This window comes from Varanus komodoensis, unplaced genomic scaffold (assembly GCF_004798865.1).
Source record: "Varanus komodoensis strain SLA01 unplaced genomic scaffold, ASM479886v1 scaffold25, whole genome shotgun sequence".
Classification (NCBI taxonomy): domain Eukaryota; kingdom Metazoa; phylum Chordata; class Lepidosauria; order Squamata; family Varanidae; genus Varanus; species Varanus komodoensis.
The window spans coordinates 12,875,796-12,897,072 of record NW_025335661.1 but is presented as its reverse complement, the minus strand read 5'-3'; the positions used below and the strand labels follow the sequence as shown (position 1 = coordinate 12,897,072).

The 21,277-nt window shown below is 43.5% G+C and overlaps 2 protein-coding genes across 2 annotated transcripts in view; both read left to right on the top strand.

The window, feature by feature from the left end:
• The window catches only part of LOC123024846 (transmembrane 4 L6 family member 1-like), a 10,320-nt gene extending 4,610 nt beyond the window's left edge, over positions 1–5,710 (top strand). The window contains exons 3-6 of the mRNA XM_044433025.1: positions 1,834–1,923; positions 2,019–2,167; positions 4,092–4,263; positions 5,229–5,710. Coding sequence (XP_044288960.1) covers positions 1,834–1,923; positions 2,019–2,167; positions 4,092–4,263; positions 5,229–5,243 — 426 coding nt within the window. The 3' untranslated portion in view covers positions 5,244–5,710. The remainder of the gene's footprint in view (positions 1–1,833; positions 1,924–2,018; positions 2,168–4,091; positions 4,264–5,228) is intronic.
• Positions 5,711–12,850: 7,140 nt separating this feature from the next.
• Positions 12,851–20,798, top strand: TM4SF18 (transmembrane 4 L six family member 18). The gene is made up of 5 exons (XM_044432925.1): positions 12,851–13,226; positions 14,942–15,031; positions 17,644–17,786; positions 19,481–19,661; positions 20,428–20,798. The coding sequence occupies exons 1-5, from the start codon at positions 13,050–13,052 to the stop codon at positions 20,440–20,442; spliced, it is 606 nt and encodes a 201-aa protein (XP_044288860.1). The 5' UTR covers positions 12,851–13,049; the 3' UTR covers positions 20,443–20,798.
• Positions 20,799–21,277: the final 479 nt, after the last annotated feature.

Here is a 21,277-nt window from a genome sequence, read left to right as displayed (position 1 = left end):
CTCCCCTGCAGAGGAAGGCAGAACGCGCTCCAACGGAGCACGTTCTGCCTTCCTCTGCAGGGGAGAACAGGTCTCTACCCATCTCCGTGTGACACCCCCTCACATACCTGTATGTTGCCAACATATCCCCTCTGAGCCTCCTCTTCCCCAGGCTGAAGAGACCCAGTTCCCTCAGTCTCGCCTCGTACCCCATCCATTCACTGAGATAGAATCTAAAACTAGATCACAAAATTACAGCACTCCTTTCCCCGCCACCTCACAGGTCTGTGAGTGTGTGTGCACACCCACGCAGTTTGGAGAGAAATAGCTTGGTCCCTCTGCCCATCTAAATCCAAATTACTATCAAAGCTTCAAGACGGGTCAAATCTGGCTGCATCCAAAAAGCATCCTTAGCTTACATCCGTTGAAAAGAAGCGGAATAGTTTTGCATCAGCAGCCCAGCACACCCTGCTTGAGCACTGCCTCAATAATCGTGTTACATGGCGACAGAGCTGATGGGCACATGGTAGCCCTGGGTCTTCTGGCGGATTTTGGGGTGATTTGAAGTTGCTCGGCAAATGTTTTCGATTCCCGATGGAACAGCAATGGAAACAATGCAATGACATGACGCAAACTGTGGAAGGAACATGAGCTCAGTTCATCTTCAGACACCTTCAAGTCTGCATGTATGTCCCCTGTATCTGGGTTTGGTTGATGGGCCTTGAGATCCTGGTTCAAGGCCGAAGAACTCTCAACCTGTTTTAGTGTGTGGGGACTGAAATGAAATGTCACCTGGTGGTGGTGAAATATATATGAATGTAATAAATGTATAATAAAAACTGACACTGGCTGAGTCAGTTGTTTACCTGTGAAAATGGAGAGCTCTGAATCACAGCCATCCAGCCATAGCCTCTTTGAACATGCTTTGGGAATACTGTTATAATTCATCAAGCTAAACAATAAGATGCCACTTTTCTGTGATGGAAATCAAGGCAAAATGTACAGGGATTCCTGGCAGCCCTCATCCAAGAATTGACCAGACTCTGAACCTGCTTGGCATCCACAGAAGTGTCGTATTTAGTCCATACCGTTCAATCTAAACTAATCTTGATTTTCCTGTACAACACTAAAATGAAGGCTCATCTGAACATTCAGCGGGACTTAACATTTTTCAAACACACACACACACACACACACACACACACACACACACACACATATACATATACACGTGTAATGGCTTTTCAAATGTAATTGTATGTTTATAGATGGCCTGCAAGTTTAGAGCTTGCATCTGATTTTTGTGTTGTTTTGCTTTTTCAGAGGGTTATTGTGTGGCTACCTTTCTGTGCAGACCTGCTCTGTGGTGTGGAACATGGTGGTCAGGCTCAGGTGGCTTCATGTATGGAGAACTTTAATGCAATGTATCTAGTTGATGATCTAGCTAGTGATAGTACACTCAATTGCATTTTGTCTTCATCGCCAGTTCTGTGATTCTATGAAGCAGCTATATAGCTTCTGTATCTATGCCTGAAGTGTCTGATCCTTCATGATCTTGGAAGCTAAACAGGGTCAGACCTGGATAGAATCTGGGTGGGAGACTTGAGTCCTGCATTAAGCAGGGAGTTGGACCTGATGGCCTTCTAGGCTCCTTCCAACTGTATGATTCTATGATCTCATTAGCTAACTAGCTAGGAAGAAAATGTTTAGAAATGAATGGGACGAAAAGCAATGTTGGGCACATTGACAGCCATGATCAATGTTACAACTTCCCAGGAACACACCTTGAGCTGCCAGTTACAACCCAGCAAGTATTCCAGCTGCAATAAACTCTTTGTTCATATTTCAACTTAGGTGTTGATTTCAGCATGTGTGTTTATTGGATTGGAACATGACCATTTCCATGGATGCTGTCCTCAGGAAAACTGTAGGAGAAGCTGTGCGGTAAGAGAACTCTTGCCTTTGCCAGTCATTTAACAATGAGATCTGATCAGGAACTCAAAGGAGGTGGGCCATTCATCTTTGTTTTTATATTGCAGATGCTGGCAATAGTCATTTTAGGCTGTGTTGGGATTCTCGGTGCTGGATACTGCTTCATCATTTCCGCGTTGGCCTTAGCCCGGGGACCTTGCTGCTATTGTGAAGATGATCGAGCCTGGTGCTATCCTTTCTTTGATCCTGCTGGAGGGTATGTAGCCAGTGAGAGTGAGTGACTGGCCCAAAGTTACCCAGTCAGCTTCCTGACTGAGTGAAGACTAGAATCCACGTATGTTTCTTTTGATACGTTTCTACGATGTCTTAGTTTGCAGTTTCTGAGCCACTTTCAAATGCAGCCCACATGAAGTGCATTACTTTAATTGAATTTAAAGATCACCAGTTCTTAGAGTACTGATAGCAAGCTATCTCTGTCCAGAGAGGGGCATGGCTGAGCCACCAGCCAAAGCTGGTAGAAGGTACTCTGGGCCACTGAAACCACCTGGGCCTCAAGTGAAGAAGATGGCTCAAGGGAAATTTCCAAGCTATTAACCTGTTCCTTTGTAACCCTATCAAGAACAGGTTGAACACCCTCCATCTGGTCAGAAGAACCACCCACCAACAACCACTCAGTCTTGTCTGGATTGAGCTTCAGCTTGTTAGCTCTCATCCTGCCTATTGTCACCAGATTAGGACATCCACATCCTCACCTGCTGAAGATAAAAAGAAAGGTGTGTGTCATCAGCATCCTGATGGCCTCACTCAGCAGTTTCATGAGATGTTGAATAGCAAGCGGGGAGGGAAGGTAGAACAGACCCCTGAAGAATGCCATGCTAGAGCATCCAGTATCATTAATTTTCTGGCACCAGGTCCGTACTCCTGGGCATTTGATGGATATGATGGGCTCTATTTTATTGAGATGAGAACTTTTGTATCTATTTAACTGTTTTATAATATTTTTAAACTTTTTGTGTAAACATTTTTATATCATGTTTTTCATTATTTTGTATTGTGACTTGAATTTTTTGTGAACTGTCCAAACAGCTTTGACTGTTAAGTTATGGAGAAATTAAGTAATAATAATAGGAAGAAAATAAACTGTGAAATACAAATCACTGTACTCAGTAAATTTGTGCTTGACAGCACAATCCCAGGTGTGCCTACTCAGAAGTAAGGCCCAGTGAATTCAATGGGATTTACTTCTAGGTTGTGTATAGGATTGTTGAATAAAAGGTTTATTCCCTAGATTTCTGCCTTAACATTTCATAGATTTTGTTTGCAGTAAAGTGATAAAGGGGCTTGAGGGGATTACCCATCCCAGATGTTTTGCAGAATCTTTTTTTGCTATTGTCTGTTTTAGCTGTTTTAAACCTTTTAATGTCTTTTTCTGATTTTATGATAGTTGAACTGCAATTTAATTGTGTTTTTTATTTGTCTGGGACTGTTGTAAACTGCCCAGTAAGCTTTGATTGTGGGGTGGTATAGAAAAGAAAATGAAACTGATGATGATGATATTTTGTCTGAAGTTGAGCTTCACCTGTTCAGGCTGAAGCTGTGGGACTAACAAGACTGAATAGCCATATGTCCATATATACAAAAAGGAAAAAAAATCCCTGCATGCAGATGATTAGCATGTCAGGGCAATGACTAAGTTTGTCCTGAAATCTAGTTCTCTGCTTACAAGAAATGAAGAAAATTTGAATGTTTCAGTCATGTGAATTCCCAGCTACAGTCTGTAGTGTACATCTCAACACTCGTTTACCACCTCAGTGAGAACCGAGATGTAATATAAAATATTTCTAAATTATAGGGACTGGGACTGAGAGTCGTACAGAGCTAAAGAGAAGACTGAAGGTGCCCTTGGTCACTGTAGCTTAGTGGCTTAGGCACTTGTTCATGCAGATAGCTTTGTTTCAGGGGAAAATAGCCATGTTGTGAAGAGATTACTTGTTGTGTATCCTGGCTCCATGATAATGATCATGCTGCTGCGGTTTAGGAATTCTCAAACCACACATCCTTAAACCAAATGAAAAATGGAACAGTACTGAGGGCTTTCCAGAGCAGCTTAAGCCCCTCACCACGCTAGTCCTCTCCGATATCCATGGCTCCAAATTAATACTTGTGGTTGGTTGCAATAGGCATGTGCTGCAAAACCCCAACTGTGGAGAACCAAGGAGTACAGTGACATGGAATGTGACCCTCTTCTCTATCTTGCTGGTCCTGAGTGCAGTTGAATTAATTCTCTGTATCGTCCAAGTAGTATATGGCTGTCTTGGAGGAGCCTGTGCTTCGTGTCATGGTCACAAAGAGGTACGTGTGTGCTCCAAAGTTTCCTGGGGGTTATTTTACCACAACAAAACTGCCCATAATGCTTTACAAACTGACTCAGCAAGCAAAGTGTGGCTATTATGTCTGTGTCATTTGGAAGTCTGTACCTGTGCAGTATATTAAACATGTAGGTTGCCTTTTGGTAAAGCTCACAAAGCACCATACCATAAGAATTAAAAAGCAATAAAATACACTGAAAAGGTCCATATGAAAACCATGTTGGTTCGGGAGCTACAGAATCACTCCAGACTGAAGGCCAACATAGACCAGAGTGGCAAGTTGAGAGTTAAGCGTATACATAAAACAAAAGTGGCATTTACTCAGACATGTTAGTAAAAGAATTAGAAGAGGACTGTCTCATGCAGTTAATTTATCTCTTTGCAAATATGCAGTCACCAGAGCTTCCATGTTTAGTCTTACAACAGCCTGGTCCTTCGTACAAACCCTTTAGTGACATTTCATTTTCAAACAGTATTTCTTGAGGTGGGTAAAATTTCCCCTTTCAGTGAAACACCTGGTGGCAGCTCTGGCCAAAAAGTCTGATCCTTGCTGAGGCCGACCGGGAAAATGGGAAAGCCCCATTGTTTTCAGCATTTCCACTCTTGGGGAGTTAACCTGTTCAGTTCTTTCCATGCCACCTGCAAGGAGGGCAGGGAATAAGCCACCAGAGTGCAAGCAACATTCGGTCATAGACCTCTGAAGAATCTTACAGCTCTCCCAGACAATGACGGGAGGCCATAGGATCACATCCCAAAGAGTCCAGTAATAAGAGTTTCCCCCCTTTGGATCAGTACATCTGCTCTAAAACAAGGCACGGTCAGTTGAAACTGATCTGGAAATTCATGGGACCTGAATTGGCCTACCTCTATTATGCAATTGGAAAGGAATGGCACATTGTGGGATACTGTTGACCTGTATTTGTATGTCTTTTTTCTTTTCTTTTACAGGACTGCCCTTGCTAGAGTCCTGAGACTTGAAAGTGGGTTGAGATCATCTCATGCTTCACTATAATTATGCCTGTATTTTTAGCTGACTTCTCAAACTCATATACTGATGACTTGTTTTTATATGGCATACACTGTTAATTATTGTTAAGAGAGTATTTGGTTGTCCTGACTAGCATTGTTTTCAAAAATTTAGTAGCTAACAGGGCATTTTTAACAGACATCTCGAGTAGGTTTTCCTTTAATTCCCATACATACAGGAACTCAACTATATTGTTAGAAACAATATTAGTTTCTTGTGGTTGCAAGAAACAGATAAGCTAGGCTGCAATCCTTTTCTCATTTACTTAGGAAGAAGCCCTATTGAACTTATTGGAACATACTTCTTAGTATGTGTGTATAGGATTGCATATGACTGCATAACATAGATTTCCATAGCAGAATAGGTGGTTTTCATTCTGTATTTTCAAACTAATTTTCCCCCATAGAGGTTTTATATGATGTTAGCAGTACCTCCTCCTGGGTAATGCTACCTGACATTACTTAGGGTTGGATGAGAAATTAGTTTCTGCACTTATAAGAATTTACCAAAATTTGCAAAGTTCTCCAAATTTGTGACAAAAAGAACCTGAGATTTTTTTTTTTTTTTAATGGACATGGGAAAAACTGAAACCGACAGGTTCACCCCCTCCTTGTCCAGGCTGTAGGTGCTTTGCTCAGTGCTCTTCACTACTTTTCAAGCAGGCCACTTGTCTCCAGCCAACTTTGACCGACACCAGGGCCTCTTGGGGGCCTTTTGTGGGCTCTGGGATCCCCTCCCCTCCCCACAAGCAAGTGCTAGTGTTGTGCGCTGAACTCTGCTGAAGGGGCCTTTGGGGTCTCTCCCCCCACCCCCATTCTGCTCTCCGCAAGTTCCAAGCCAGGCTTCCCCAGCCAGCACCCAGATGGCCACATTTCAATAGGCTTGCTCGGTCCCGGCTTCGGAGTGGATGTCCTCACTACCAAGAGGGTCCAGCACAGCTCCACAGTGTCTCTCACATCTGCAATTTCGCCCACTACCACCTGCACAGTGCATCACTGCAGCGAACCATCATATTGTTCTTTGACCCTTGGGTCCTTTCCTGCCACAACTAATTGGCTAATGGTTTCTGCATCTCCACCACCACCACTGCCCAAGTCACCTTTTAGATGTTGAGCCACAGGCCTCCTGACATCCTCTGAAGCCCCCTTTAGCAGCCCGCAAGGCAAAGCTGAACAGTTCTTGCTGGGAGTGAGCAGCCACTGCACAAAGGGCGTGTGTAAGACAGCAGGGGAGTCATTCCTGAGGTGACTGAGAGCTGTCAGGCCTTGCAGTGAAGAACACTGGCTTAGCTCTTAAAAGTCTGGCTTTGAATCCTTGGGTATTCAACCAATCAGAGCTGAATTAGGATTGCCATCTTCTCATTCTGAGAGGCACCTCACCTTTAACAGCTCCACAACAGTTCAGTACATCATGGCCCCTTCCATTCTGATAATTACTCAACTTGGCTGGTGCAGTCAGGTGAGAATTTTCTCTTAGTTTACTTTTATAAGAATATAACTACATTCGTAATGTTCATTTTTGTGAGATATGCATATACATGCATAGGATTGTGTCCTTATTAGGGATCCATCATGGTTAAAAAATAATCCTTGCTGTATATTTAAGTATTTTTAGAAAGTGTATACCTAACAGACAGTAAAGGTGCTTTCTTAAATGCCCTATGCTTCTCTACCAAAAAAAGCAGGACAGATGGAGTTGGGCTGTGGAGGACTGAAGAAAATGAGAGCCAGAATAAAGAAAATCTGGGTGGGAACTGAGGACTGCAATCAAATGCAATAAAATAATTCCCCAGGACTTCAGCTCTGTATTTTCTGCCTCTTTGGATACGTTTCATTTGGGAAAACCCTCCTCTCAAAAGCAACACTTACTTATTTCTTTAAGGGCATGAAGCAGTCAAGATGCAGAACAGGAGGAGCGATCCTTGCATCCCTGTGCTCCTGTCCTGCATTTTCACCAGATGGGCTTTTTTGCCCATCCTGCTGAAGCATCTTGGAAGAGAAGGGAAGGAAGCTGGTGGTCTATCCAGTCTCCTTCCTACACCCTGCAAAATGCCAGCTTCTCACTTTCTCTTTGGTCACCTTTCTGAACCTGGAGAGCAGTTGGTGCAGGTTTTTCCATGCTGGTCGTGAGGGTCTGGGTGAGTGGAGTCAAGAGTTCCAGTCCCCAGCTCCAAGATAGCAATGCTGTCTCTGGCCTCAGAGCTGAGAATCTGAGCTATCCTATGTCCCCCTGGACACTGTCTAGGGGCCATAGGATCATTCCATAAAGCATTTTTATCTCTCTCCTTAGTGGAAAAAAAAACCTGGAGTGGCTTACCAGATAGCTCCTGCTTGCAACAGGCTGTGGCTCACTGGAGTGCCAAATCTTGCACTGGGGCCCCAGACGCTGGGTGGCCACCTGCCCCATACCTCCTGTGAGCACTGTCAGTAGCTGGCTCCCTCAGGCGCAGGCCCTAGATCTTTTGAGCCATGCTCCAGATCTTGAGAGCTACACCAGTTCACATCATCTGCCATAATAGCTTCTCCTTGAACTCAGTTACCCTACAGTTCCTAGGAGACCTTGGCCGGTGGGACTAACTCTACCAGCAGACTAACAAACGGGATAGTATGAAGGACTAGCCTTTAAGCTACTGGGGAGATTGCCACCTTTCCTTTCACAGCCTGCTCATTATTTTCATTAAATCCAGAGTCCAAAGTTACCTGACAGCATTCTCAGTGTGTGCCTGCCTTTGCAGAGATGTCACAGCCAGTTGCTACTTGTTCCCTGAGCCACTGGCTTCAGCAAGGCGTGGCAAGAGGAAGAGCAGGCACACTGGCTGCTTATGTAGCAGATGGAGTGCCAGAAGCTTTCCTCATCTGATGCTTTGTCATGTCCTTTACGTTAGGGGAACAAAGAAGAGGGTTTGTTTGCAAAATGGTTTGATGAGCAGTAATGCCTGGCTTTGGGACAAACTAATAGATGAGTGTATGATTTGCCCAGGTTTGCTGGCTTGCTTAAGTGTGTCTGGAGATTCTGCAGTCACCTTTCCAGGTCTCTTGTTTCATATTCCATGTTGCTAGATTCTAGTGAGTGCATGATTTTCATTCCATCAGTTTTCCTAGGTTAGGGAAAATGTGGGAGGGAATTCTTGCTCTTTTGTGTTCAAAAGCCAAAATGACTTACGTATGTCACCCTAAATATCCACAAATTTACTGCAGCATAACAGGAGTCAGTCCAGTCTACAGAAAGTTATGCAGCTTTTCTATTTATGTAACTTGAGAAAAAAGGCACTTGCTGAAATAAAGGTAAAGGAGCCATGGTGATTTGTATTTGACTTTGCTGAGAGAGCCACAAGTGTACTGGTTAGAGTGATGGACCAGGGACCCGGGAGATCTGGGTTCTAGTCCCTGCTTGGCCATTAAACTCCCTGGTGACTTTGGGCGAGTCACTCACTTTCAGCCTAAATTTCTTCTTGGGTTCTGGTTGTGAAGATAAAATGGAGCTATGTAAGCTGCCTTGAGAGCTTCACACATGGAAAAGAGGTGGCGTATAAATGCAATGTGGTGGTGGTGGTGATGATGTATGTTTCACCTGAACATCTGGGTAGCAGATGTTGCTTATCTGTGCTTCCTCTCCAGCTACTCCTCCCCTTAACTCTTTCTGCCTGATTTCTCTCCCCGGCCCTGAAAACAATGCTCTCCTCTCCCCATCCATAGGCCCTGAGAACAATGCTCTCCTCTCCCCATCCATACATCCCTTTTAACAAACTGGGGTGGCCTTAGGGCAGCTGTCTCAAAGAACTGAACAACTGGGATGTCATCAAAAAGCAGAAAAAATAATCATTCTATTTATTATTATAGTATTTTCTCTTCCAGGGAAGGGAGAGGTGCTTGCAAAATTTCCTGCCCTGGGGGTCAAAACAAGTTGCCCAGCTTTGTATATTACTATGCTTCTTGACTGAAGTTGGAGAGGGGGACCACATAAAGTACGATGCTTTTGGGGGCCAACCCTGGACATGGCCAGAAGGACCTGTGGGGTGAGAAAAAGTAGCAGGGATGGTGTAAGAAATTACAAGTGATGGGGAAACAACGGGGGGTTCCAAAAGATCTGTGGATGGGGAAACATCCTCGACATGTTTAAAAAGAAATGATTGATACTGAGTTCAGTGGGCACTGATTCCAGGTAAGTGTAGGACTGGAGTCCTACTTGCTAGTAAAAGAGCTCAAAGCTGCAACTTGAGTGGATGAAGATAGTTCCAGTGTATGGATCTAGTGGGAAACCTGGGGATTAATAATGTCAGTGATTTAAAAAACAACCAAAAATGAAGGTGGCCATGTGCCATCCTCCCTGTCTGGAGTTGGGTCTAAAAGACCAAGGAAATGTTTGGGCACATGGAAGGTAAGTTTTAAGGAAGGACAGTTCTGTCCTGAAAGCAAGCAAGAGGTTAATTGGCCTGCCTTCTATAAAATGTAAACGATAGTAATTATTTCTGTGTGGACATAAATATTTGCATTTACAAATTAGCATGTGCAAATTTGTATGTTGTTGTTGTCATTTTTGTCCTGTGGGCCTGAGCCATGGATCCTTTTGTAACCTAGCAGAGCCTCTGCTGCCTATGGGCTTCCAGTGTCAGAAAGACACAACGCACAAGGCAAAAGCGATGGGCAGGGAATAGGAGAACAAATAGGTAGACTCTGAGTAGGACTTCCTATTCTCTCATTTTCCAGTGAGGGATGAAGTTCAACTGAAGAATGTCTTGATGTCCTTTTCCTGCTCCCTTATCTCCCTTTTGCCTGATTCAGAATAATTAAAAATATTAGTTTGGTTAAATCAGATGGCAGGTGGGTTATTCACCCCTCTTGGCAAGCAAAGACTTCTGAAAATTTGGTCGTTTCCGAGAATATACTGCAACTATGATAATGGCCAGGAATAAAATTGAGCAATGGACATAGCTATTTAAACAGTAGCCGGTCAAACAGTAGTCCAGCAAAAACAGGATGTGTCTTCTCTTTGCCACATGCAACACAGGCGCACCTTTACCCCCTGTAACCAATTCACTGGGCAAGCCGATGTGATAGCGACCACCTGCGAGGCAGGAGCCCCAGAGCTGTTCACAGCCGGGCAGGAAGAACAACAGAGCCAGTGTCTGCTTCACCCCTCTTCCTCAAAAACCAAAATTCTGGCCGGACAGTCCTTTAATTCCACCCAGCTAGCCTACCACTGGTTGATAGGATGGGTGCTTGAGTGGCTATATGATGCTTCAAATCCTTGCCTTTCCCCTCTGGTGCCTCCTTTCTGGTCCCACAAGCTCCTCTGCAGTCAGTGTTCTGCCCTTGGAAAGTCTGTGTTTTCCATGACATCTGTGGGGGAATCACTTGATCTTGTATCCCCTCTCCCGTTTGTAGGATTTTCTACAGTCTTGTGAGGAGTGGTGGGGCCCAAAATAGCCTATGGCCCCTGGAATGCAACAGCACAGACATTTATCACCCTGCTGTGCCATTTTTATCTGTGCTCTTGTAATCTGTCCTGAGACACTAGTAATGGGACAGTTTATAAAAGCTTTAAATAAATCTCCATTTCCACCATCCCTATAGTATCCAATAACTGAAGTAGTATGTTTTTATTTAAATAAAAAAATTCAACCTAATAGCTGGAACTGCAGTGTAATGAGTCACTGGGTGAATAAGAATGTCACGCTAAGCCTCTCAGAAAATAACCCATAATAGGTTGTTTGTTTGCTTGCTGACTCAGTAGGCAAGTGCTCAGCAGCTTGCTATTGTAGGACACATGGGGCTGGCCTGCATTAACCCCAAGCAGCCCTGGCAATATCAGTGAAACCTGAGCTAAGTCATGTGTGCAGGGATTGCGTGATCCCTCGCCAGGTCTCCAAGCTCAGCCTCCCAGGTAAGAACGGGGACCACTGGAATTCAAATGAACCAATCAGCATCCATGCAGGGATGTCAAAGCAACGAACCTCCATCACTGCTATCTGGTCAGCAAGGATGCAAAAGGGGCCTGCACCATAATTCTGGATTGATTGTTCTTCTACTTGTGATCAAAATATTATTGAAAATAAAATCAATCCCCCCCATTCTTGTCGAGCTTGATTGGGCTAGTGTGCCAAGACTGGACATGCCCCTTGTGTTCTTCCCTATGGCTTGTTTCACCTCTTGGTCCCTCTCAGTCCTCCCCTGGCTACTGGCATGCATTCTACACACCTCTGCGGCAGCACTCCTAGTGTCTTTGGTCCCTGTGTCAGCACGCTTTCCGCAATTGGTCCACTGGTGTTTACAACCTCTTTTTCAAAGAATGCTTTTTGGGCTCTTGCACACGTCCCCCCGGCCACCCTCCCCGAGAGCTCCTTCTCTCCTGCACACATTTCCCAACTACAGATATTTACTCCTGCACTCATCTGTAGGCCTGAAGACAAAACAAGACAAAATTAAAACCATGGCGCATGTGTTCAGGATACCCTCTGGCATTCTTGAGTTTTAGAAGCATGGGATGGAGCACACTGAGATGGAGGAGGACGGCAGTGCTGTTGCAAGGAGCAGGATGGGATCGCTGCTCTTGCCAGGAGGTTCTCTAGCTGTTTCCAAAGTCCCCCTGCCAAGTTCAGATGGGACATGAAGCCACCACGCATATGAACAATTCGACACAAGATTTCAGCGTGGCTAACTCATGAAAAAGAAGGCACTCTGTGGAAACTCTGCTGGATTCTCATGACCTGACTACCCTAAAAAGGACATTAAATCAGCAATCAAGTTCACAGAATTAAAAAAACAAAAAGCTGTATTCTTGCTACTAAAGGCAACCACTGTCCTGACTTAGGTATATTTTCATCCTACAGAGGAGCAATACTTTTTAGAGTGGGGGAAGGAAGCCCTTTTGCATTTTCCAAAGTGTAACCCATATATTAAAGCATACAGGAACATGAAGATGAAGGATGCTTCCAGATAATGCAAGAGATAATGCAAGTGTAAAAGAATATGCATACTTTTACAGAGGTCTGCAGGACAAATTCTCATTTATTTCTTGTTTATTTACAAGATTTATATACTATTCCCTAGTCTCCATTTAGGAAGGGTGGGGGAAATATCATTGGAGTGAACCAAAGTATTTTGGGGTGTACAGGCAAGTCAAGAGCAGCTCCATATTCAGCGTACTCATACAGTTCTCTTGAAACTCGGAACAAATTTCAGCCTTATCCTTATAAAACAGCGTCGCTATAAAAAATTACTGGTTTAGTTTCCCAATAACCTCCAATCACGCTCCGGGATACCAGGTCAGTGTGTGTGGTTTCCAGGTAAGCTCTGGACTCTACACTTGGATGGGCACCTCTCAGTTAAATATGAATGTGCTGTGAGCAAGACAAAATACACACAGTTATCAGTTCCTAATTACGTAATCCATTCCTGTTTCCTCCCAGTAAAGCATACCTTCCTAAGATTGACTGAGGTCTCTGACTTGGGCCAGCAGGGAATTCCCTATAGACATAAAGTTCCTCTGAAGAAAACACACACACACATCCCCTGCTTTCAAGGATAAGACAAGAATTCCAGCTAGTAGCATTTATCTATTGTTCTATGGACAGCAAAGCCTTTATTTGGACTTGTTTGACAAGAACGATATCCCGGCAACCAGGTCTTGTAAATACAAAATGAATCAACTGAAACAAGAAAGCAAGTAGCGCTGGATAACTCTGCTTGGGAGGGGGCAGAGGGTAGGAAGGTCGGTCACTACCCTTCTCGGCCCTTTTTGCGATGGGCTTACAAAAGTGTGGAGGCTGTTTGAGTTGTCTGCTAATACCCTTAGCAGTTTGGAGTATTGTTATAAATATCCTGCTATATTTTCCGGATGGGAAATCTTTATATGCATCGAACAATGATCTCACCAACTATGTGTGGTATTTTGAAGGAATCTGTTTCTCTGGCATTATGGTAAGTGATGTTTCTGTGGTTTTTATTAATGGTGTCTCTATTTATTCTTGTAGCAAGATGTTAATGATGACAGGATTGCTTGATTTTGCAATATGAGAAGTGTGTAGAAGGAAACAAACAAATGGCTTTATTTTAGAGACAGTATGTATACTCCATAGCCCAAAATTAAGTCTGCTAGACACCTCTATGTTCTAAACATTGATAGATACACCTCCTTTTATGCTTCATAACTGCACTATTTATGCTTTTTACCTCCACTTTTCTTCAAGCAGCCCAAACCCCCAGCACCAAAAAGCATTTACTCTTAAGTAGCCTGGGGTGTGAACTTTGTAAGCTTGATTTGACATCTGACATGTGCTTGGATGAATGAGAAACTTCACAAATTTGTGCTAGAAACCAGACATGCCACCATATGGACAGTGTGCTCAATCCAGGTGAACATTAGGTGGAACTAAGTCCTACAGAAATTGATTCTTTAACAGTGTATTTATTTCTGAGTATTGCTATCTTGATTTTCTCTTCTGAAGACCCATTAGAAGCAGCTCAGATGAGTGGAAATAAAGTGCACATTCACATAAAGCTACAATATTTTCTGAAAATATAGCTCAATGAACTTGGTAGGATTGACATCTCGTAAACGAGAGTACTTTGTTGTGACTAATGTTTGCATTGGTCCAAAAATTAATTGTAGGCCACAGCCTTCCCTAACAGGGTGCCCACCAGATGTGCTGGACAAAACTCCCATCATCTCCAGACCATGTCATACAGCAGTCCAACACAGATGAAGAGCACCATGCTGGGAAAAACCACATCACTGGGTACGAGTCTGCAGCACACAGCTTGAGTTAGCCAACATTTTCAGATCCAGTTGATATGATATGTGCCTGCAAGGCCAAAGAAATCATCCTGGTCAAACAACACATCATGCATGCTGTAGCTACAATTTTGTCTGTTTATTTTTAATTAAATTAATTTTTTAATTTATTTTTAAGTTCCAGTCTGATTGTTATTTGGACTCCAATGTGCAAGGAGGGGAAGTTTATCCCTTTCTTCCCCAGGGCAAAACTTGCTCCCCAAAACTCCTTCCCATGGCTAGGAAACTAGCTAAAAATTCCCATGGATACCCATTCTATTAAATGTAAATCTCCCTGTAAATTAGAATATCTGCTGAAAGTGATCCATCTCCTGATAAGCAGTCATTTCTCAACCCTGTGATATGTACAAGGACCTTTTTCCCTTCCTTTGGAACAGTCTTTCTGCTCCTTTATGAACCACCCAAAATGCTATCCCAGTACAAACAAGTCGGAACTACTGGGCATTTTCAGTATGAGAATTGGAACCAAGGGACACTCACAGGTTGCATATTGAAGGGAAGTGATATGGTGATTGATGTATGTATATCTTCTAATCATTTCTTAAGCTTCTGATTATTCATGCATAATGTTCCTCCAGTATGTGATTGCCCAGTGCTTTGAGTATAATTCCAGACTTTCAGGCAGGCACATTTCCTGTCCTGGTATTGAAATGGAGGCCTGCCAAGAAAAGGGCCTTAGGGCAGAGCAGATCCCCCTCCCTGAGGTTGCAGACAGGCTCTGCAGTGCTCCAAGACAAAGACAGGATCGCAGCCCAAATATAATAGATTAAAAAATGATTCTGTATGGGTTTAACTTGACTGGATTCAGTATCTTCTGTGATTTCCACTCCTGTCCTTGCAGATGCTTATGTTGGCAGCACTTTTAATAATCCTGGACCAGGATTCCTTCCATACATGCTGCCAAAATGAGAGCTGTACCAAAACATACAGGGTAAGTATCTTGCTTCTATGCATCACACTTTTGTGTAAAAACAAAGCAAAACACTTCCTCTCCCTTTGACTCTTCTGACTTTTCCTGCTCCTGTTTCCTTCCTTGCTCCATACTGGAGATAAAAAAAGACCTTTTCCCTCTCATCTCTACAGCAAATCTGGGAGGGAAAACAAAAACAGGAAGAATCCCTACCTACCACTTTCAAATAGATGGAAACCATTTCTCCCTCTTTTTGGTATGCTATCTGTGTCCACAGAAATACTCTCGGATCCTGGCCAACTCCTCCCTCCCTCAGGTTCCCATCTCTCTAAGCCAAGTAAATCAATAGGGAAGGAAGCACAAAAGCAAAGCTCATTTGGTCGGGCTCTGTTTTAAATCAGCTCATGACATATCACCTAATGCAGGTGCCCCCCTGATGTTTTGGATTACAGCTCCCAGAATTCTTAACTGATACCTAACCTTAGCCAAAACATCTGGGAGGCGCCAGGCTAGGAAAGACTGACCTAATCAGCCAATCAACATACTCCGCAATGCAAGTTCCTTAAGGTGATGCCTGCAAGTCCATTTCTCCCTCCACTCCACATTTCCTTTTACTCTGGTCCTTGTGACACTTGACTCTGTGTCATCTTTGTAGGCTGCTTGGGCCTTTTGTAATAAATGCTGGTATTTTCTAATAAAAACAAATAGACATGTATGATGATGAAAAAGAAGAATATGATTTCTATACCACCTAATAGGGTGGTATAGAAATCACGCTTTCAGGGTGGTTTAAAAACATTTATTTATTTATTTGATTTATTTCCCAATGCTTTTTTTTTTAAGAACTCAAAGCTGCTGACATCATTCTCTTCCTCCTGCCTGTCTTATCCCCACAACAACAACCCTGTGATGTAGGTTGGGCTGAGAGTCTCTGACTGGCCCAAAGTCACCCAGTTGGCTCCATGGTGACTGGGGACTAGAACCCAGGCCGCCGGAGTCCCAGTCCCACACGCTTAATCACTATACCACACTGGTACAAAAGTAAATACAGACACAATAAAACGACAATGTGATAAAATATGGTGTCAATTTCCAATATACACAATTGAAAATATTTAAAACTAATTAAAACAATTTAAATAAAACTAGACCTGTTAAAAGAGTTAGCATGTACCATTAATTGCCTGGGAGTACGGAGCACTTTCAACCTGGTACTGCAAAGGACAGTGCTGGTTCTAAGTTGGCCTCAGTGGGAGGATCATTCCAGAAGAGGGGAGGGGGCACTCCTGGGAAGGACCACCTCCGTGGAGCACCTCACTGTTGCTTCTCTCCCCATCTCCCTCACACTCACACTCACTCACACACACACACACTTATGGCAAAACCGCAGTGTGAGTATACGTGCTTGTGGATTTCACTGTGGGATTGCAAAAAAACTGTTGGAAATTCCTTTGTTTAATGTTGTGAAAGGTAACTTTGTGGGATATTTGGCCATTGGAAATGAAGGGATAAGACGACAATGGATGAATGAAGAATCATTTTTAAAAGACAGCTAGCACAGAACAGTGATTAAGGGTGCTGGCTACAGCATACTGGGAATTCCAGGTTTTTTTTCCTTTTTGAACCCAGGAATTCCTGATTCAAATCTTGTATGAACCATGATTTAGCAAATGTATCTAGCTCTCAGCCTCAGATTTGTGTCTACAATACAAAGATAACAGCACACAGCTATCTCACAAGATTGTTGATATAAAGTATGTGACACACAATAAAGTACTATATAAATACTAAGTCTTAATATCAATATCAGGAAGGAAAGCAGCTCCCAAATTTGGCACAATTAGAAACATTTGAAGTTTCTAACTAACATACTAGGAATGAAAGAGGTGAACATTGGCTCTTGAAATTTGACTTCTTGAGGTGTAATTAAGAAAAAAAAAGCAGTGATAGCCTAAAGCTAATGAACTTCAAGATAATTCACCAACACTTTTTTACATCTTGTTTTTTGTTCCATAAAACCATGTATTAAGCTGTGTCCACAATTATGTTTATTGACAATAACTCCAATTAGGACACTGTGTACATTTTTGCAAGTGAAGTTGAGTTAGGACAAGGATAAGAAGAAGTAATTTACTTCTCTTGTAGTTTGCAACAATTGTTCTCTGACAAGGTGAAAATGTATTTTTATAACAGCAGATATTGCCTCCAGACAGAAATATTATTGCCAGTTTGTTGACATGCACTCTAAGCATGTTAAAGCATATTGTTCTTGCTTTTTATTTCTCCAATCAGTGAGTAATTTCTGTGCTTTATCTGCTCTTATTTATGCTAAAGGTATAACTAAGGAGAACATTTTGTAAGCTGAAATAGCAGCTTTTCTCCCATGACTGAGATAATGAAATTTCGTTCTTGTAAAGATAGCTCCTAGTCTTCATGGCTATATATTGCCTCCAGCGTGGCAATTGCTGGGAACATAAGTGGGCATTGCACTCAGGTTCTGTGTGTGGGCATCCCATGAGGACAACTGATTGGCCATCTTGAGAACAGAGTGGAGGACTAGACGGGTCTGGCCTGGCCCAGCATGGCTCTCGTGTTACATTCGTAGAGGTAACATTGTGCTCTCTTTAACGCAGCGTTTCATTTCAGTTGTGCTTGCCCTGCTAGGGATCTCATTCTCTGGATATAGTCTCATCATATCAGCACTGGGCTTAGTGCAGGGCCCATACTGCAGAACACCAGCTGGATGGGAATATCCCTTCAAAGATACCGCAGGAAGGTAAGAAAGACGACTTTCTCTAAGGGGCAGCTTTCATTACAGAGATGTGCTATGCCCGATATTCTTGCATGTGCACTTGGTGTTGCACACCATCTCATCTCAGGAGCAGCCACTCCAGATCCAGAAGGATCTGGACAGACTATGGAAATGGACGGTGTTCAATGAGGATAAGTGCAAGGTCTTGCACTTGAGGCATAGGAATGGGTGTCATAAGTACAGGTCAGGGGACAAGTGGCTGGGGGGCAGCACTTGTGAAAAGGATTTTGAGGTACTGGTTGACTTCAGGCTAAACATGAGTCAGCAGTATGATGCAGCAGTCAAGAAGGCGAACACCACCCTTGGTTGCACAGCCAGAAGTGTGGCTTCTAGATCGAGAGAGATATTACCACCACTCTGGTGCACCCACAACTGGAGTAATGTGTTCAGTTCCGGGCTCCACATTACAGGAAAGATATAACCAGGTTAGAAACGGTGCCGCATAGGACCACAAGGATGGTGGTCGGATTGCAGGGAAAGCCATATGAGGCGAGACTGAGGGAATTGGGTCTTTTCAGCCTGGAGGAGAGTCTGAGGGGATCTGTTGGCAACATATAGGTACATGAGGAGGTGTCACATGGAGGTGGGCAGAGACTGGTTTTCCCCTGCGGAGGAGGGCAGGATGCATTCCAATAGATCAAATCTCAGGGAACTAAAATTTAGGATAGATGCCAGGAAGTACTTCCTGATGGTTAGAAGCCCTAGGGCAGTGATGGCAAAACTTTTAGAGTCCAAGTGCCCAAACTGCAAACCAAAACCCACTTATTTATCGCAAAGTGCCAACACTACAATAAAACCAGAAAACTGAGGTTTTAGTTTAGAAAAAACACCTCACAGCCAGTCCAAGCAGTGCACTGAGTGGCCATGCAAAAGCTCGGGAGAGTCATGGCTAATGAGTCACAGCTCGTGACATCATCGCCTGGTGCCACTACTCCTTTCTGAGCATGTGCATGGCCCCTATGTGCGCTGTTACCTGATGCTCACCTGTTGGGCGATGCTGGGGTGACTTGCCTTGCATGACAACAGAGAGGGCTCTGCTTGCCCGCTGTGGTACGCATGCCATAGGTTCGCCACCATTGGCCTAAGCTTACCCTGGTGCACTCCCCTAACCCTAATATAGGGGTAAAATACCATGGAAAAGTGGGTGAATTTGAAGAAGCCTTCCTTGAGTAGCCTTTTCTGCACAGCTCATCATTTCTGCCCATTCTAAACACATTCCAACCCAGGACACGTCGAGCCTAGACAAGGCTATGTAGTGGTGTCTGCCCCATGCAATTCTGTTTACAAAGTAAACAGGTGGTTTGGTGTGACACAGCTGAGGTGCACATGAAGATGTGGCTCCTTATGCAGATGGTATTTTGGCATGCACAGCATTGTCCCACGGTTACTGTGTGTCCATGGGGCTGGTGATGCATGCAAAGCAATGCTTTGGTAGAGGTAGCCTGGACTCTGGGAGGCCCATTCACCCCCAAGGAGACCCCAAAGTGATAGTCTCAAGGTGGCAGAAGTATAGTTACGTAGGTGACCCTCTCCCTTTCCTCACAACTGGATAGGACAAGGAGGAGTAATGGGGCTAGTAATTCTGAAAGGGTAGTAAACCTTCCATCCTTCTTTATCCAATAACAATAGTCATTCTTATGTTGCTGTTTCTCTGATAGTTATCTCATGGATCCCACTGTGTGGTCTCAATGCTCTGAACCAGCTTATATAGTGGAATGGAACATCATTTTGTTTTCTATCCTGATAACTCTTAGCGGCTTACAGATATTGATATGCTGTCTGAAAGTGATTGCAGAGTTAAAGCGGATACTATGTGGGACCTATCCTGTTTTTGTGCAGGTAACAATATAATCTCAAAAGCTGCCTTTTGATGAAACAAGACTCTAACAGAGACTCTAACGTTCTCCCTATTACATGATGTGACTAAGGGCCCTTCTCTGTTGAGGGGAAAAATGGAAGATTTGAGTTGGATAACTTCCTACAATGCTGTTTATGTCTATATGGTGTCAAGAATGAAAAAGGCCACCCTTTGAGCTGGGGCTGTACAATCAGAAGAGCATTTGCAGTTTGTTCAGACGTACAGGAAATATATGTGGCATGCAGGCAGTCCCAAAGGGACTACAAAGGTGCAGCCTGTACAAGAAGCTTTTATGATATATCTATTACATACAGTTTGGAGGAGGGGTGGGGGATCATGCACACAGTATGCTAGATGCGCATTAGAATAAAACAGAAGGGATTGAATAGGATTAGAAAAACATAATACAGAACTTTCAGGACGAGTAAACAATTAGCGTACCTAAGAGTATACCTCCACAAGCTTAGCATCTCTAAGGTGTATATGGGAAGCTTGACTTGCAACATGGTTTCCTGATCAGAACAGGAATCCCATCTTAAGTCTAAAGCTGTTCTGACAGTGTCAGGCTGTTAGCAGCCATATTATGGCAAAGCTTTTGCTCATTTTGTCCTGACAATTACTAGGAGTATTATAACTACTGCAATCAGCAATAATGCTAGACTCCAGAGGTTAAACAAAACCAAGTTCTGCTTCATCAATCATAGCATTTCCATGTTACATCTGACCTTTTTCTGTTCTTTTCTACAGCCTGCACTGATCTGAAAGGAAAAGCGAACATGCCATCATACATTTTTGATGTGGTTGATATTAGGGTGGTGTTAAGTGTTTTATTTGCTTTGCTACAGTTCTTTTTACACATTCATCCACATTTCTGTGGCTTATAGGAAGTAACTCCTATATCCTTTTTCCACATGTGGTTTACAGTGCTTCACACACTTCTGAGCAAGTGCACAGTCTTTGGTATGACTGCACTTTCTTGTTCTCTCTTTTTACCTTCCTTGTGTTTCTTCCCTATTTAAAATGCGAGACCCCTGTCTTGCGGCCTTCTGTATTTGCATATTATAAAGTACTGTAATATATCACGGATGGTGCATGAATAAATATTTGGTTCATAGGAATCTGCATGCTGCAGGAGGCTATCCTTCTGCCAGTGTGGAAGCAAGCTCTACATCCCAGTCCAGCAGTCGAGTCCATTTCTGTGCGAGGAATCGGGGGTGGGGGCGAACCAACTGAGCCAGCAAAATGGCTTGGCCCAGCTCTGCACTGTCAGATATTAATCTGGGTGCCTCTCCCATTTTCTGCAATGGGAAAGAATTGTCTTTAGTTTTTATTTTTATATTTTATTTTATTTTTGGATTTATATCCTGCCTTTTTCCTACAAAGGGCTCAAGGCAGCTTCCATCTCCTTCTCCATCTTATCCTCACAACAACAAACCTGTGAGGTAGGTTGGGCTGAGAGTCTGTGACTGGCCCAAAGTCACCCAGTTGGCTCCATGGCCGAGCGGACACTCGAACCCAGATCGTCTGAGTCCCAGTCCCATGCTCTTAACCACTACACCACACTGGCTCTGAATGGCAATGCACTAGTCAGTGCTAG